Source organism: Motacilla alba, chromosome 13 (genome assembly GCF_015832195.1).
Source record: "Motacilla alba alba isolate MOTALB_02 chromosome 13, Motacilla_alba_V1.0_pri, whole genome shotgun sequence".
Lineage (NCBI taxonomy): Eukaryota > Metazoa > Chordata > Aves > Passeriformes > Motacillidae > Motacilla > Motacilla alba.
In genome coordinates this window covers 17179083-17194250 of record NC_052028.1, presented here as the reverse complement: position 1 = coordinate 17194250, position 15168 = coordinate 17179083, and the positions used below count along the sequence as shown (strand labels likewise).

The window sequence follows — 15168 nt, the reverse complement described above, 5'->3', positions numbered from 1 at the left end:
ACTTCTTGGGAATTTAATTCCCTCCTTTCTCCAGGATTCTTTCCTTTAATGAGTTACCCTGTAGTGAATCTTTCAGTGGTTGAATTCACTGATATCCAGTTAAATGGGATGGGGATGGACAGCAGAAATGGGAAGCTACCTTGATTTTTAACAACTACAACAGAAGACTTGAATTTTGTTAAGCCAGTTTGGATTTGTGTATCCTGAAGAGGCACAGGAAGACTAATTTTGGCTGCTCTCAATTTGGCTCCCACAAAACTGCTCAGATGCCTTTGAAGTATCATCCGTGGATTAAGAGCCACTGTGGAATATTTTGAACTCAAACGGTTTTAGTCTAATATAGACAATAGTTCAAAGGTTGCTAAAAAGGAAGATATAATTCAGCTTTATCTGCAGAGTCTTCTGGTCAAAAATCAGAGTTAAATCTCCTCTCTCTGTGGGTTTCTTATATAGAAATCCATGAAGTTCTAACAAGGGGAATGACAGCCCTGAAGACAGAATCATTGCAACTCCTCTGGACTTTCCTGAGCCAACCCCAAAGCCGCCCCCTTTATCTACACAGTCCATGGGCTGGGTTGTAAAGATATTATTACTTGATAATATCTGTGTGCTTGTCCTTGCTGACACATCAGATAACACAGCTCCACGGGGAGCTTATCCTCCAGGGAATCTAATTGGGATTTCCTCACGGGCTGTGGCTTCCCACCCAGAGAAATCCTGCTGTTCCAGAGCATTCCCTCGGCTCTGCTTCCCCAAGCTCTGTCAAAGGCAACATTCAACTCAAACACTGCTCTTTTCTTCCTCTGAGGCCACATCTGGTTTGCAGTTGACCTTTTGGTGTTCCCAAGTCCCATCCTCTCCGTGTCACCCTCTGAAGCCTCTCCTGCTCTCCCTCCCCTGCAGCTCACCTGGGAGAGGCCTCAGGTGCAGCAGCACCTGCCTGCAGCTGGGGAGCAACCACCCCAGGAACCAGCCAAAGAGGGATTAGATCTGAAATAACCTCAAAGGCAGACAGGAGAAACCAATATTTGCGTGAATTTTTCTTATGCCAGTGCAGTGTTTAGTAAGTGCCCCACTGAAAATGTCGATCCAAGTCAAGTGTGCAGGGACAGACAGAGTCTGAGAAGCAGAGAAGGATTTCTTTCCTTGAAATACAAGAAAAGCCAGTTTTCTTTGCACAGAAACCTCTTCTGGGCCTCAGCTCTGCTTTGATGTGTGTGATCCACAGCAACATCTCACTGCGTGCTTTCAGCTCTTTGAAATTGTTTATATTGCCTTGGATACATTTATCAGGAGAAGAAAATATACTTGTGTGGCAGAGAAAATACACACATTTCACGTGCTGGTCCTTCCCCACCTCCACACCAAGCAGATCTTTGCATCTCCTTGTTCCAGGAGCTGCTTTATTACATCTGCTGTCCCTCTTCTACAGTTTGATTTATCCCTGAGTTGCTCAGCACTAAGCTGGCTCTCACTAATCAAACAACGTTGATGGAAAAGTGGGAAAAGGAGACTGAGTTGCTAACAGCTGTGATTTTCTCAAACCCTGGAATAAGCCACATTTCTCTTAAAGATTCCTTCCAGAATCAGAAGAAAAATCTGGAAAACACTTCAAAATCGGAACTTCTACTTAAGTGTTGCTTTACTCCAGAGTGCCAAACAACAGCTGTTTCCCTCCTAAACAACGGGAAAGCATCAGGGGCCAGAAAGCCCCTAAAAAGTGCCAGATTGGTTCAGCTGATCAGAGCAGGGTGCTGAGAACACCAGGTGTGTGGGTTCAGTCCCTGGATGGGTTCAGGACTTGGCCTTGATGATCCTTGTGGGTCCCTTCCAACTCAGAGCATTCTGTGATGTGGAAATTGGTTTATTTTTTTCAATTTGATTTTTAACCTAGACCTGTCTTTTCCAGAGGCTCACACTGGTAACATGCACAGCTCACTCTCAGGGTGCTTAAAAGCTCAGTGACTGGGAAGGAGCCAAAGTTCTGCTTCCTCAGGCACAAAATGCTCTTGCAAAATCTGCTTTTGAAAAGAATTTGCACCCAGGAGTACAGCAGGATCCTGACTGTCCCTGTGGCTCCCCTGGTGGTTCCAGGAGCAGCAGGATTTGTCTGGCAGCCAGGTGAGCTCACCTGAGCTGGGCCACAGCACCATCCAGTGCCAGCTCCGTGCTGCTGAACCCTAAAAGGCAGGAGAGATAAAGAAACCAAAATCTCAGCTCTCCCTGCATCAGAACTGGGGGTTTTGTCACATTTGCAAAATTCAGGATCTCAGGATCACAGGACCACAGGCTGGTTTGGGTTGGAAGGACCCTGAAGATCCTCCATTTCCAACCCCCTGATGCAAAGTTTCAGGGCACAATATGGATTTTGAAGCCGAAGGGGAATCTGTTGGGTTTTAATCTGCATTTCTACAGAGCTTTTCTACCTGTGATCTGCACTCAGGGCCTATTTATGTCTGGCTTTTGGGGGATTTTTATCTGCAGTGTTGCCAGCACTGTTTGCAAGCCAGGGCTCACTAAGGCTCTGCCAGAGCATTTGAACCTCCTGAGCACCAACCAAGGGCTGCCTCCCCCTCCTCTCCCAAAATAAAACCTTGCAGGTTATTGGTACTCCCTGCTGTTCTGTGCTGGCACAAGGCTGAGCCAGGGCCAAACCCAGGATCCGTTTGCCCTCCCCAGAGCTGGAGAGCAGCTCAGGGAAGGTGTTCGGGTTGTGTGTCCCTGCAGAAAGGAGGAATTGCCCCAGGGAAGCAGGGAGTGGATCCCTGCAGTGGCCATGGAGTGATGCTCACAGGGGCGGGAGCTGCAGGGGGAGGCTGCCCATCCCTCCTCTGCTCCCGAGGCAGGGGGGCCCAGGCAGGATGGATTCCATGGCTCGGCCCAGGGAGCAGCTCCCAGCCCAGCAGAGCACTCGGGGCTGCAGCTCTGCCCGTGCCGCGAGGGGGAATCCCAGGGAACGCTGCAATCCTTCAGTGCTGATTTAGGGTCTTGTCCGGGAAAAAAAATCCTCCTCCTGCAACAATGGCTTTGTTCTGAGAGGTTTGGTTTTGTCTGGCCAGTGCCTGCTCTTTTAAGTCATTGTGACCTACATACAGAGAGGATCCAAATAAAAAATTAAAGAGAAAGAGCTCTCTGTGACACTGCCTGGCTGAGCCAGCCCTGCAGCTCTATGGCCTCTGGATTACTTTTTCACACAGGGCCAGATATGAGTTTATATGAATTTTGTATGGTTGGGTTCTTCTCTTCATTATCATATGAATGTTTATATATCCCTCCTCAAGCAAAAATGTAGCGTTTACCCCCTGAGGGGGAAGGGATGGACACACCCTCGCTAGTGCTGTTATCCTGATAACACAAAGAAAAGCCCAGCCTGGAGCTGTGCCTCTGAATGAAGCCAGGACTGAGCACAGGGGGATATTCTGGGAGCTCCCAGCTCAGTCACCCCGCGCCCCAGGTTCCTGTGCCAACACGCAGCACAACAGCTGGGTTAAAATCCTTTTCCCCAGGACACTTTGATGAGGTCTGGGCGGCACAAGGAATCACTCTGCAGATGTGGAATCCAAGGCCTGCCCTAACTGCCATTTAAATCAGGATTAGTGGCACCGTGACTCCTGCTGACTGCTCCTTAAGCTGGGTGGGATCAGCTCCAATCCCAGGGGCTGCAGACTTGCTGCAAACTGATTTCATAGCCCGGGGGTCTGTTCCACCTGCAATAACCCAAGCTCTGAGCTGGGGGAGAGCTGTGCTGCTGCTCCAGCCCTGCCATCCCTGCCCCAGCTGGCACCACCTGGAGGAACAAGAACATCTCCGGGGCTGAGGTGCCTGCAGGGTGCTGTGCGCAGTCCCCGGGGCTGAGGTGCCCTGCAGGGTGCTGTGACCGGGGCTGAGGTGCCTGCAGGGTGCTGTGCTCGGTGCCCAGGGCTGAGGGGCCCTGCAGGGTGCGCAGTCCCCGGGGCTGAGGTGCCCTGCAGGGTGCTGTGACCGGGGCTGAGGTGCCCTGCAGGGTGCTGTGCTCAGTCCCCGGGGCTGAGGTGCCCTGCAGGGTGCTGTGCTCAGTCCCCGGGGCTGAGGTGCCTGCAGGGTGCTGTCCCCGGGGCTGAGGTGCCTGCAGGGTGCTGTGCTCGGTGCCCTGTCCCTGCAGGGCAGGGCTGGTGCTCCTGCAGCAGGGTCTGCACAAAGAAGGGCAGCTCCCCCAGCCTGGCACCTTTCCCTGCTCCCGCAGAACAACTGGCATTTCAGCCCGGCCGAGGGAAGCAGCTGGCTGGGGGTGAAGGAAGAAGCAAATCAGAGTTTATGGGGATCAAACAGGGCCCCATCACTCCTCGTGCTCGGGGCTGCAAGGCCAGCTCGCATCCGCCTCTGCTGCTGATTATTTTTTTGACAGGAATTGCTCCCCAAACAGTCATGTTCAGTGATTATTTGTCTCCTTCCCTCTTCCCCTGATTACAGCCAGACTGGGACATCCCTGATCCGCATAGAAATGAATATTTGAAAAGGCAGGGCTGTTCTCCAAGGGCCCTGGGCACCATTAGGCCTCCAGATTTACTGCCCCACCAGAGGCCAGGGGGGTAATGAGGCAGCAGCAACGGGCTACGAATCAGGAGAGAGGAGCTCAAAGAAAGGGATCTGCCTTGGCACATTCCTGGCTGTAAATTAAAATTATCACTGAGGTCCTGCCTTTATCAGAGGATTTTTCACCTGGTTTTGTAGCCCCACCCTCAGAGCCTGCTCCGCGCTGTAGCAGCTCCTCTGGACTCTGCAGTGTGTTCTGCCTGTGCTGATGGACAGGAGGCACCAAAACCCAAGCACATTTAAACTTGTGCTGTGTCACTGTGGTGGATGAAGCCCCGCAGGAGAGCTTTTCCCTCGGTGCTGAGCAGCGGCTGCTCCTGTGAGCCCAGCCAGGAGCTCAGATTGACTCTGGGGAAAGCTCTGGCATTAATTGCAGTCTGTGCACCCAGGCTGCTCCAGCTGCAGCAGGAACGCTCAGGAGTGCCAGGAATTGTGTCCTCCCTGTGGAAAACACACCCACAGCTCTCAGTCCTGCAGCCACCAGAGCCCTGCGACCCAACACCTCCAGCCTGGGCTCCTTCTCTCCCCCTGACCCTGCAAAGATCTGCGGTGCTTTGTGTCCAACGTGCTGAGCCCTCGGAACTGACTCATGTTTTCCCTCACTTGGGAATGATTCAAGAACTTCCTCTGGCCTGACCACATCTGACTCACCCCGGGTGACTTCAGAAATTCAAACCAAATTGAGATTGGTGGAGAAAAAGCAAAACTAAAGTCAAATTGTAACTACTGATGTGACAAAGTATTCCTGCCTCCAGTCTGCGGGCAGAAGAGGATTCATCGGCTCTGTCACTGGTCCAAGCCTGCATCCACCAGCCAATTTGATTTCACTCTGAGGGGAAAATATAATGAGTATCAGGAATCCCTTTTATATTAAACTTATCCCTTAGAGGAAAACCCTTTGCAATGACAAAAAATTCCCTGTACCACAGAGAAAAAGATTTCCCAACCCCGGTCACACAGCGCTGGGAACCCGTGGTGAACACCCAGAGAAACTGTTTCACATTTCCCAGATACAATGTCCTAGAGAACAGTGCTTTAACTGCAAAGAGCTGTTTTGTTCGAAGAGCTTACACAAGCATTCAAACCTTTCCTATTTCACGCAGGAGCCAGTTGCCAAGTCTGTTCTGTGCCTGCAAGCACGGATGAGCACAGAGGATGCTTTGTGAGGACTGATTATATTCTATTTACCAAATTTTAAACTGCACTGATTTTTACATCTTTCCTTCTTCATCTCAGAGAGGACAAGAGATTTTCTCCTTCCTGCTCTGTTCCTTCCTGCACTGGGGAGGTTGGGCTGCTTTTATGCAGAATCCTGACTGAGACTTCTCCATTCTCATTAAGGGATAACTGGATTCAATCCTGGTAATTCTTCTGGGACCCAGTCCCTCACCTTGCATTGTGTGATTCCCCGAGGAATTTCCTACAGAATTGTCCCTCGAAGGGTGCAGCATGAAATTCCAGATTTCAGAACATTTTTGCCAAAGCAGAACAGAGCACCCCAGACCTGTCCTGGCTGAGGCACCAGAGGTGGAGCTGTCAGTAAAGCCCAGGTGGCACTGCCAGCAGAGCAATGCCCCGTGCCAGGGGCTCTGCTGTGCGTTATCCAGAGTGCAGATCTCCAAACACAAGGGATGAACCCTGGGTGAAGGGCAGATTGCTGGCAAACCGTGGCTGGAATTCTCAATCTTTTCCTCAGAACAAATTCAATTCCATGGGTACAGTTCATTTGTTTCCTCTACAGTTTCCCATCCCCTTTTATTCCAGAAGTCAGGCTGAGCCTAAACAGAGGAAGCCTACAATCTTGCAGCAGAGCAGCCATTACTGGGTGCTTCCTTTTCAGCATCAAGTACCTCTGTGGTGGTTTCATTTCTGTATTTTCTAAACCAGTATGAGCTGTGCCTGGAGAATGCTTTTTTTTTTTTGAGCATTTCTCAATGTTTTCTCTCCTACACCCAAGAGAAACAACCACACACTTCCAGCCGGTTGTTCCAGTGAACAGAAATAAATGTGAGCTGCACAGGTATCTTTTGCCAGCAGAGTTTGTGCTGCTCAGCACGGTGGTTTCAGCAGCAGTGGGGAAAGAGCTGTTAAGAATAAAGTATTATCCAGCTCCAGCAGCACATCCTGGGCACAGCAGCTCAGGCCCTGCTCTGTGATAAGCCCCACATGGAGGATTAGATTAGGGCAATGTAGAGAAATATTGGCTACACCAATACATTTCCTCAGAGGGTGGTGACACAGTTGTTGAAGACTTGCATTTTTCTTTTTATTATTTGCTGAAGGGTGAGCGGGGAGAGTTTCTCTGGGCCAGCTCTAGAAAGAGGGTCAAAGGCAAGATCCAGTCCTGGTCCCAGGGAATGCATTAAAAGCACAAACAATGCTCTGCAAATCATCGAGATTGGTTCTAATTGCATTCATCTTCTGCCTTTGGAGCTGCTAACAGACAGATGTGCAAGAGTCACAGCTGAATGACCCCTGACAGGGATGCTCTCATTCCTGGCATTTGTCCCTTTATGGACTTGTCTGTGACAGGACGAAGGAAAAGGATTTTTTAGAGTCCCCATTCTGATTGCATCACTCCAGCTCTACACTCCCCAAAACTCTTGGACAAGGAGCATTTACTGTCGTTTTGCACAGGTCACCACGTGTCCTTATCAAATCACTCCTGTCAATCATCTCTGCCGTGGCTTTGTGGAGCAGCTGCCAATCACCCACCCTGCCACCACAAATCCCAGTGCTTCATTGATTCCAGTGTCAGAGCCACAGCCTGTTTTGTTCTGGAGGTGATGGGATGTTTTTATTCCTGGCCTGAGTTAAAGCGAGTCTCTGAATGAGGGCAACACAATTTCCAACCGTTGACAATCCTGGAAAGGCAACAGAGCAAGCTCTTGGAGTGAAGAATTCTTTCTCTTGATGTGCAAGCCCCCTGCAAATGGTGTTGCTCAGAGTCAGAATGTACAAGATTACCTGGGAGGAGAGATTAAAAACTGACCAGACTTTACCAAAGGAAGCGACTTGCAAAGGACCACGCTGGGATTTGCAGGTGAGCTCTGACAGGAATTCAGGCTGAGCCTGGGCACTCCATGAATTGATCCTACTTGGAATTGGATTAGGAAAGGGTGAGAGAAGATGCCTATCAGATATCCATAAAATACAGGGATTCATCTCTTGCTTGAAATACACTTGGCACAAGAGGTTCCAAGTCCACAAGAAACCAGAAGATGAGACAATGGCAAGAACAAAGGTCTGTAAGAGAGCACAAGGTAAAACACTGGCTGAGAGCAATCTGGGAGATGATTTCCTTACATATTCCCCCTCAAACCCTGTGGTATTTTAAAGTAATAACAAACTTGCCATTTTTATTCATCACCAGGATCCCTTCATTATTTTTATCCAGAATGCAAAATACACAAAGCAGACAGGGACACACAGACCAAGGTCTACCTTCAAAATCAGAAAGCTGAAAATACTTGCCTGTGATGACAGCACTTCTTTGCTCCCACCCCTCCCAGGAGAGCTGCAGACCTCAGGAAGAGCTGGGATTTATTTTTTGGGTTGGTTTCTTTGGGTTTTGACTGAAAGACAAACTGCATGGCAAAGCTGAGCTTTCAACACTTTTGCTTTTTAAGCACGATTTAAAAAACTTGACTGCATTGTCATTTCTGCCCCGCCCCTGCCTTTGGAACAGCTTCAAAAGTACCACAAGAGAGACAGAGGGACCAGGGGAGTGTGGAACCCCAGGCTCTGCAGTGCCTCCATCACAGACTGAACTGCCAGCAAGACCCAGGGACAGCACCTACAGCTTCTGAGTGACATGGACAAGCAGACAAGGGTGTGAGACAAGAGTTACTTGGTTTTACTCAGGGAAACCATGAAGGCAAGCTGCCTTCAGGAGGGACAGTCTGTTACAGGCCCTTTTGAAGTCTCCCGAGAAAATCCCACTACAAATTTGTTCTCCTTTGGGGACCACGTGCAGTGCTTGGCTCTGCTCTGCAGCCAGTCCATTGCCAATTGTTGCATGTCACACAATGTCGTGCTAGAAAACACATTTGTCTCCACCAGCCAATTTACTGAAATCCATCCAGTTGTTGAAGTCAAACAATTAGCAAGAAAGCGGAATGCCTCAGTAACTCTTCATTTAAGGACAGAAATTAGTTTGTAATTTATGGAATAACTTGATGCATCTGAAAGACCAATTTTCTGATCCCTGTGTCATTGTCAAGGATAGCATTCAGCACTTACACAGCACTTCATCCTCAAGTTGTTTTTAAACCTTCACTATAATTAAACCACATCACTCTTGTGTGAATGAAATGTTATTGTCCATTTTTCACAGCCAGCAGGGCTGAGGCTCCACAGAAGTGCCAAAGAGAAGGACACAGTGACACAGGCAGTTGGCAGCTGCTCCTCCAGCTCAGAAGTACAAAGGATTCAAATGATTCCCAGTCAATTCCATTTCCTCCATTGTCCTGTCCCCTTGAGCTCTGTCAGCAACCAACCCCGATGAGAACAGACTGTGTAGGATTCCCACTCCTCTAATTAAGGTGCTGTACCCTTCCTGCTATTCCTATTTGAAATAGGATGCATCTCCAGGGACCACAGGTGAGGAAAGGTCACACCTCACCACTTGGGCACTCTTGATGTGAACAGGGCTTGGCTGCAGACGTAGAATAACCTCAGAAACACAAGGAACAAAAAAGTTTCTCTGACATATTTATGGCTAAAGAGACTTCTGTAATTTCTCAGAAGACTTTAACGAGAAATTCCCTATTAATTACCAAGCTGCCTTGCCCACAGCTGAGTTTGGCCTCCCCATCTGTCCTGGCTCCAGTGGTGAGCCCATTTTCTCTGCATGGAGAAATCCATGGAGGTCCATGGCTGCCACCAGCACCTGCAGCTGCACGGGCTGCAGAAGAAGGCAGGAAGCAGTCAGAGTAGGAGATAAGACAGGAAGTACCTTCAGACTCCATTTCCTTCCAATTACCAAGTGAGATCTCAGCAGTGAGACAGCGCCAGTCCTTCACCCCAAGGGCTCACAATTACCATCTTTTTAAAGCAATCCCAACTCTGGAAATCTATTTCAATCAATTCTCCATATGAACATTAGATTAAGCTCCACTCATTGACTTGCTCACGAGAAATGCAGCACATAATTGACTTTTCAGATTGCAGGGTAGAATTCTGGGGCACGTGAGACTGCAGTGAGGTTTCCCAAACCCTTTAATGCTCATCCCTAAACCCAACAAAATGAGCTCTGTGTTCAGAGGGCCACAGAAACCACTTACCAACATCACAGGAAGGACTAATGATTTTCTCACCCCAGACTAACTTTCTGTAATAATTCACTAACAAATTCCAATCCAGCTTAAATATACTTAACAATTGTTGTGAGAGCATCACTTTCCCAATCTGTTAGAGGAGCAGTGAGTTTGCAGCGCACAACCAAGACCCAGATTTGTGTTCAGTTTATTTGCCTGTATCCCTCTGCACTGCTCACATACAGTGGTTTTCACTGGTCACACTTTTTAACTTAGAAAGCCTTGAACATTCCCCACCAGCAGATCACGCCTGGAAAACGCTGACTGGTGGATTTATTAGCACTGTGTAAAGCTGTGAACACTAAACCTGACTTGGGGAGGTTTGGTGGCCCTGCCCAGGGTCACAGGAAGCTGCTGTCACTGTGGCAGGCAGAGGAAGCCACTGTGACTGCAGTTGGGATGGAGCAGGGCAGCAGAGCTCTGTGTCCCTGCAGCAGAGCCTGCAAAGGCCGCAGTGAGGATATAAACCTCATCCTGGAACGCGGGGAGTCCCAAAGCCTCAGTGGGGCTGCTGGAACTGCAGACTGAGAACCTCCCCTCTAAAGTTCCTCCACCCCAGTGCTGGTATCGGGACAGGGATCCCAGCAAGACAAACTGTCCCTAAATCTACACGCTCCTCTAGAGCCTGTGTGCCACCCTGAGAGGGATCAGCTGCAGCAAGGACAGCTCGGGCAGCCTGGACCTCCCCAGCCCCTGGGACACCAGCAGCACCACGAATGCCAGCCACTGCAGTTCCAGGGCCAGCTCCTTGTGGAGCCTGCTGCCACAGCCTGGCTGCAGGGAGGCTGAGGAAGCTGCAGGCAGGGTTTGGCTGCACTGGAACCCTGGTTCCTGTCCATTGGTGAGTATTGCTCCTCAAAGCCCCGCACTGGCGGTGGCTCTTTCGTGGCACTGCACTTCCAGGGAACTCAGTGCCCACAGTGATGCTCTCACTGTCCAGCACCTAAAAACTCCACACCCCATTCCTTATTACCTGAAGTCCTCAGGGCTGCTGGGACTGTTCATGCCTCCAGAGAGGAATTTCATGACAGAACAAATAAATTTCACTAAGGCTGAGTTTAGAGGTTCCTCACGTCCCACACAAACAGTTCCCTTCCTGTGGGTGCCGTGCACAAACTCCAGCAGGATCTGCTGCTTCCCCACATCCCCTCACTCTGTCCGTCCAAACTCATCTTCCTCAGCTGCCCATCCCAACAATTTACTGCAACACATCTTTATGGAGCTCGGCATTTTTCCTGCCTTCATTTTAATTGTTTTATTCCCTCCGATTGTCTCTGTTCCTCTCTGTAATTTATAGTTCCTTCTCTCCATTTCTGTCCTTCCTGCCACTCGCTGAACGCAGAGAGACTTGTTTTAATTTACAGAGAGTGTGGTAGTGCAATCTGTTTCATTAACTTAATTAGTTTTATTTTGGCAGTTTCTAAAGGTTCCAGGATAGAAAAAAAGACTCCAACTCTGCAATCACTCTGCAGACCAGTCTCTGTAAGGCAAATCCTGTCTTAAGGAGATTACAGGTTAGATTTGAAATACATAGAAATTAAATAGTGATCAGAGGTATTTGGGATGTAAAAAATTATATAGTGAGGGGTGTTTTTTTGTTAAATTTACAAGTTCCATCCTGCATCCACATGCCTGTGTTGGCGAGGTTGAATTTTAGAGTTACCTATGGTACGGTATTTCTGTGGGGCATTATTCTGGGATATAAATGTCCTGACTTACCTCTTCTAAAAAGCACACGCAGCACCTTTCAACATTCAAAGGAGCCGTTTATGTTTTATTTTGATCCCTCAGTAGGGTCAAGCACATAATCTGCTGTTACTGCAGTGAAGCAGAGAACAAGCCATACACCCACTCCGTTCCCTATGGAGCACAGGAATTGCTGGCGACTCCAGGGGACCTGAAACACAACAATTTGCATTTGAATGTCTTCCACAAGCAACACCTGCTGAAAAGGTGCGTTCCAGCAGCAGGCTTGCAAGGAGAAATCTTCCATTTTATGCCCATTCTTTACATAAATCCGAGCTTAACATAACAAAGAGCCTGCTGGGCTGAGCTGCTGGATCCGAGCATCCCATCAGCTCCAGGGCTGAGTAGTTTTAGTTTCCTCCTGTGTTAGTTGGGAATTTCTTGTAGGCTCAGGATTTACGGTCCAATTCTCTGCTCAGCAATCACAGGGAAAGGAACAGGTATAGAAACAGGCTGACCCCTGTGGCAGGAGGAATGATGAGGGGGACTCCATTGATATCAGAAGGCTAATTAATTACTTTATTATGCGATATTATTCTATATTATATTACACTATGTTACATTACATCTAAACTGAACCTGCCGAGCCCTCGACTCTGCACACCCTGCACAGAATCTCGTGACTGGTCCCGATAGTCCCGACACACACACACACACACAGGCACACACGCTTGGCCCTGGCAGGCCAAGGAAACAAAACACCATCACTTTGGGTAAACCATCTCCACACTGCATTCTACTTTGTGAAGGCACAGCAAATGAGATAAGAATTGTTTTTCCTTTTTCTGACGCTCAGAGAATGTGAAGCCCAGAAATATTATTGGGAAGAATTGTGCCTTGCTTTTTTCTCTGTGAAGAGAAATGTGCCTACAAACAGGGGCTGAGCGTCCTGAGAGGATGGAAACACCATCACAAGAGAAACCCCCGTGCTCGGTGGCCACGGCCAGGACCCTGCTGGCCTCCGTGCCTGAAGGTGTCCGGAGCCCGGCTGGAGCAGAGCCCGAGTGTCGAACCCAGCTTTAGCAGAGCCCGAGTGTCTGAATGCCCTGAGGGCAGAGCCCGGCTTTAGCAGAGCCCGAGTGTCGAACCCGGCTTTAGCAGAGCCCGAGTGTCTGAGGGCAGAGCCCGGCTGTGGCAGAGCCCGAGTGTCTGAATGCCCTGAGGGCAGAGCCCGGCTTTAGCAGAGCCCGAGTGTCGAACCCGGCTTTAGCAGAGCCCGAGTGTCTGAATGCCCTGAGGGCAGAACCCGAGCTGCCCCGGCCCTCCGGGCTTGGCTGCAGCGGCAGGAAATCGTCCACTCCTTTTTCCCCTTCCGAGTCTACATTTCCACCTGATGTGCCTAATTCATGGTGCTTGACACTTTAAAATGCCGATTTACCTCACAAAAGGCACCAGTCCCTCTGCCTTCCCCTCACCGGGGGAGGGCAGCAGGAGGGTCAGACATTGCCCTGTGGTGACAGGGACAGCAGCCAGGGAAGGGCTGGGGCTGGGCCAGGGCAGGGTCAGGCTGGATTTTGGGAAAGGTTCTTCCCCAGAGGGTGCTGACACTGCCCAGGCTCCCCAGGGATGGGCACAGCCCGAGGCTGCCAGAGCTCCAGGAGGGTTTGGACAGCGCTCCAGGGATGCCCAGGGTGGATTGTTGAGGTGTCTGTGCAGGGCCAGGGCTTGAGCTGGATGATTCTGTGGATCCCGTCCAACCCAGCATCTTCTGTGATCTCCCCTCTCCTCAGTGTCACCCCCTCAGTGCTCCCAGCACGGGGACCAGCCGCTCCCCTGCCCGCACTGCACAACGCAGGAGGCAGCGCCGGGCTGCGCCCCGCGGGGGAGCCGCTCCAGGGCGATCCCACGGGGGATGACCTGACCATGCTGAGGAGCGACATGATTCTTCCGAGGGGCGAACCCTCTGAGGGGCGACCTATCCCCCATGGCCGCCCTCCCGCCCTCGCCATCTTCCCCCGCGCGCTCCCCGGCCCCGCGACAGACAGTCGGCGCCGCCAATCACCGGCCTCCATCGGGAGCGACGCCTCTCTGCACCAATCAGATGGCGGAGCAGCCCCACCAGCCCCACCCCTCCCCTCCCCGGTGGCCTATAAAGTGTTAAACCACGCCTCCTCTTCCCCTTCCCGGCTCTGCACTGAATGAAGCCCCCGCTGGCCAACGAGAAGTTCCCGCGGGGCTGGATGGACAGGTGCGCTGCCCAGTAGAAGCGCAGCATTGCGGCGCGCCCGCCAATAGAGCGCCGTCTGCGGGCGCGGGGGGCGGGCTCTCCCTCCCCGCGGGCCGTGGCCGTCGCTCCCGCTGCTGGAGGGAGGCGGCGGAGAAAATGGCGGCCATGGCTGCGGAGGCGGCGGCGACTGCGGCGGTGCCGGGGGACGGCGGGGCCGGCGAGGCCGAGCCCGAGATGGAGCCGATCCCGGGCAGCGAGGCCGGCGCGGACCCTCTACCGGCCGTCAGCGAGGCCGTGGAGTCGGCGGTGCCGGACGGCGAGGAGGCCGACGGCGGCAAGGCCGAGGAGCCGCCGCCGGTGCAGCGCGCCCGGAGCCCCGGCGGGACTCGCGAGCCGGACGCGGGCAGGACGGAGGAGCCGCCGCCGCCGCGCAGCCCGGGGGTGGAATCGCCGCGGGCCGAGCCCCGCGCAGCGCCCAGCCCCGGCTGCTCGGAGCCGCCGCAGCCCTGCCCGCCGCCCGAGCCGGCCCGGGAGCCGCCGCAGCCCTGCCCGCCGGCTGCCGGGGGCTCCGCGGGGCCCGGGGAGGAGCCGCCCCGGCCGGAGGAGGAGGAGCCGGATGCTGCCGCCGCCGCCGCGGTGGAGCCCGAGCCGGCCGTGCCCGCGGCCCCGGGCGGAGGGGAGGCGGAGGTGCCGGCGCTGCTGCCCGGCTCCGAGGTGCGGGTCACCCTGGACCACATCATCGAGGACGCCCTGGTGGTCTCGTTCCGGCTGGGAGAGAAGCTTTTTTCCGGGGTCCTCATGGACCTCTCGAAAAGGTGAGAGCTCGGGGGGAGCCGAGCCCGAGCCCCCACCCAGCGCCGAGCCCGGGAGCGCTCCCGGAGCCGCCGGGGGCGGGATGGGGGCGGCCCCGCCGGGAGCCTCGTGGGCTCTGCAGCTTCCCTTCCCTCCCATCCCATCCCATCGCTCCTCATCCCATCCCAGCCCTCCTTGGCCCCCTCCGCCCTGGGACAAGCAGCTCCTGCCCCCGCGTTCTCCCCCGGGAAAGGAGCTGCAGATCCCGGGCATCCTCTTCCTCCTCTTCCTCCTCCTCGACCCTTCCAGCCGGGGGTGGGCAGGGCCCCTCCTGCCCGGGGAGTGGGGAAACGGGAGAGCCGGGAGAGGGGCGAGCACATGGGCACAGCCTCTGGGCTTGGCCGGGGCTCCAGCAGCATCCCTGCGTGCCGGGAGCAGCACCCGAGAGAGCCCGGCGTTTATTGCCCTCTTTGTACAGAATCAGAGCTCTGATTGCCCTGCTCGGTCGGGCTTACATTGCCTAGGTAACCTTCTTTTTCAGTACATACTATTTTCCAGAATAATGGTTTTCCA

The 15168-nt window shown here is 52.5% G+C and overlaps 1 protein-coding gene across 6 annotated transcripts in view; it reads left to right on the top strand.

Annotated features, from left to right (window-relative positions):
• Positions 1 to 13764: 13764 nt before the first annotated feature.
• Positions 13765 to 15168, top strand: part of PWWP2A (PWWP domain containing 2A) — a 30835-nt gene continuing 29431 nt past the window's right edge. For all 6 annotated transcript variants that reach the window (XR_005258522.1, XM_038150031.1, XM_038150032.1 and 3 more), the window contains exon 1: positions 13765 to 14618. Coding sequence is in view for 5 of the 6 variants with exons in the window: in XM_038150031.1 (XP_038005959.1) it covers positions 13960 to 14618 (659 nt within the window). In the remaining variant the exon portion in view is untranslated. The remainder of the gene's footprint in view (positions 14619 to 15168) is intronic.